The 1,181-nt window shown below is 46.1% G+C and overlaps 1 protein-coding gene across 2 annotated transcripts in view; it reads left to right on the top strand.

Annotated features, from left to right (window-relative positions):
* The first annotated feature begins 472 nt into the window (after positions 1-472).
* The window catches only part of ATRIP (ATR interacting protein), a 17,611-nt gene continuing 16,902 nt past the window's right edge, over positions 473-1,181 (top strand). For both annotated transcript variants that reach the window (XM_011980988.1, XM_011980987.1), the window contains exon 1: positions 473-585. In XM_011980988.1, coding sequence (XP_011836378.1) covers positions 509-585 — 77 coding nt within the window. In that variant the 5' untranslated portion in view covers positions 473-508. The remainder of the gene's footprint in view (positions 586-1,181) is intronic.

Raw genomic sequence — 1,181 nt, 5'->3', positions numbered from 1 at the left:
TGGTCTCGATCTCCTGACCTTGTGATCCGCCCGTCTCGGCCTCCCAAAGTGCTGGGATTACAGGCTTGAGCCACCGTGCCCGGTCTATTTTTTAAATTTTTTGTAGAGGCAATGTTTTGCTATTTTGCCCAGGCTGGTCTCGAACTCTTGGACTCAAATGATCCTCCTGCCTCAACCTCCCAAAATGCTTAGGATTACAGGCCTGAGCCACCACACCCAGCCAGGGCTGGTATTTGAACCCTCACAAACTACCCTTATAATAGTTAGAGTCCATTATCTTTTTAGAGCACCATATTGTCTTTCAGAAAGAAAGCTAATGTTTGATATTTTAGGACGTTTATGTCACAGCAGACTTTCATATGTATTTTTTCATTGTTTGTCTTTTACTGGCTTGTGATTTTGAAGCCCAGAGATATTTTTGTGTATATGATGGGGCCACTACAAGCATGTTTCTTTTGCCTTCCAGCTCCAATCATTGCAGTCTGAACTCCAGTTTAAAGATGCAGAGATGAATGAATTAAGGACAAAGCTCCAGACCAGTGAACGCGCAAATAAACTGGCTGCTCCCTCTGTTTCCCATGTCAGGTAATGATGGTGCTGGAGGAGGGATAGTTCAGTTTTGCATTATTTAGTAAACAATCTGCATAACAATGTCAGGCCGGTCCTAAATGAAGGTCATTTAGACCCTGCCACCTGGACAGAGATCCTCTTTTCCTGAAGGATTCAGAGGTGGTTTAGATGAAGCTTGCGTGGTTTGAGACATCACAGCATAAAGGCCCATACTCTAGAAATGCTGCCACTATATGGCACTTTACAAACATAATTCCTCCGGACCAGAAAGACCTGGAAAAATGGACCGGGTGTGGTGGCTCACACCTGTAATCCCAGCACTTTGGGAGGCCAAGGCGGGCGGATCACGAGGTCAGGAGATTGAGACCACGGTGAAACCCTGTCTCTACTAAAAATACAAAATAATTAGCCGGGCATGGTGGCGGGTGCCTGTAGTCCCAGCTACTCAGGAGACTGATGCAGGAGAATGGCATGAACCTGGGAGGCAGAGCTTGCAGTGAGCTGAGATCACGCCACTGCACTCCAGCCTGGGTGACAGAGCGAGACTCTGTCTAAAAAAAAAAAAAAAAGAAAGAAAGACCTGGAGAAATGACCTCCAAATTTTGGGGGTG

Source organism: Mandrillus leucophaeus, unplaced genomic scaffold (genome assembly GCF_000951045.1).
Source record: "Mandrillus leucophaeus isolate KB7577 unplaced genomic scaffold, Mleu.le_1.0 Scaffold22, whole genome shotgun sequence".
NCBI classification, from domain to species: Eukaryota; Metazoa; Chordata; class Mammalia; order Primates; family Cercopithecidae; genus Mandrillus; species Mandrillus leucophaeus.
This window is presented reverse-complemented; position numbering and strand designations above follow the sequence as displayed.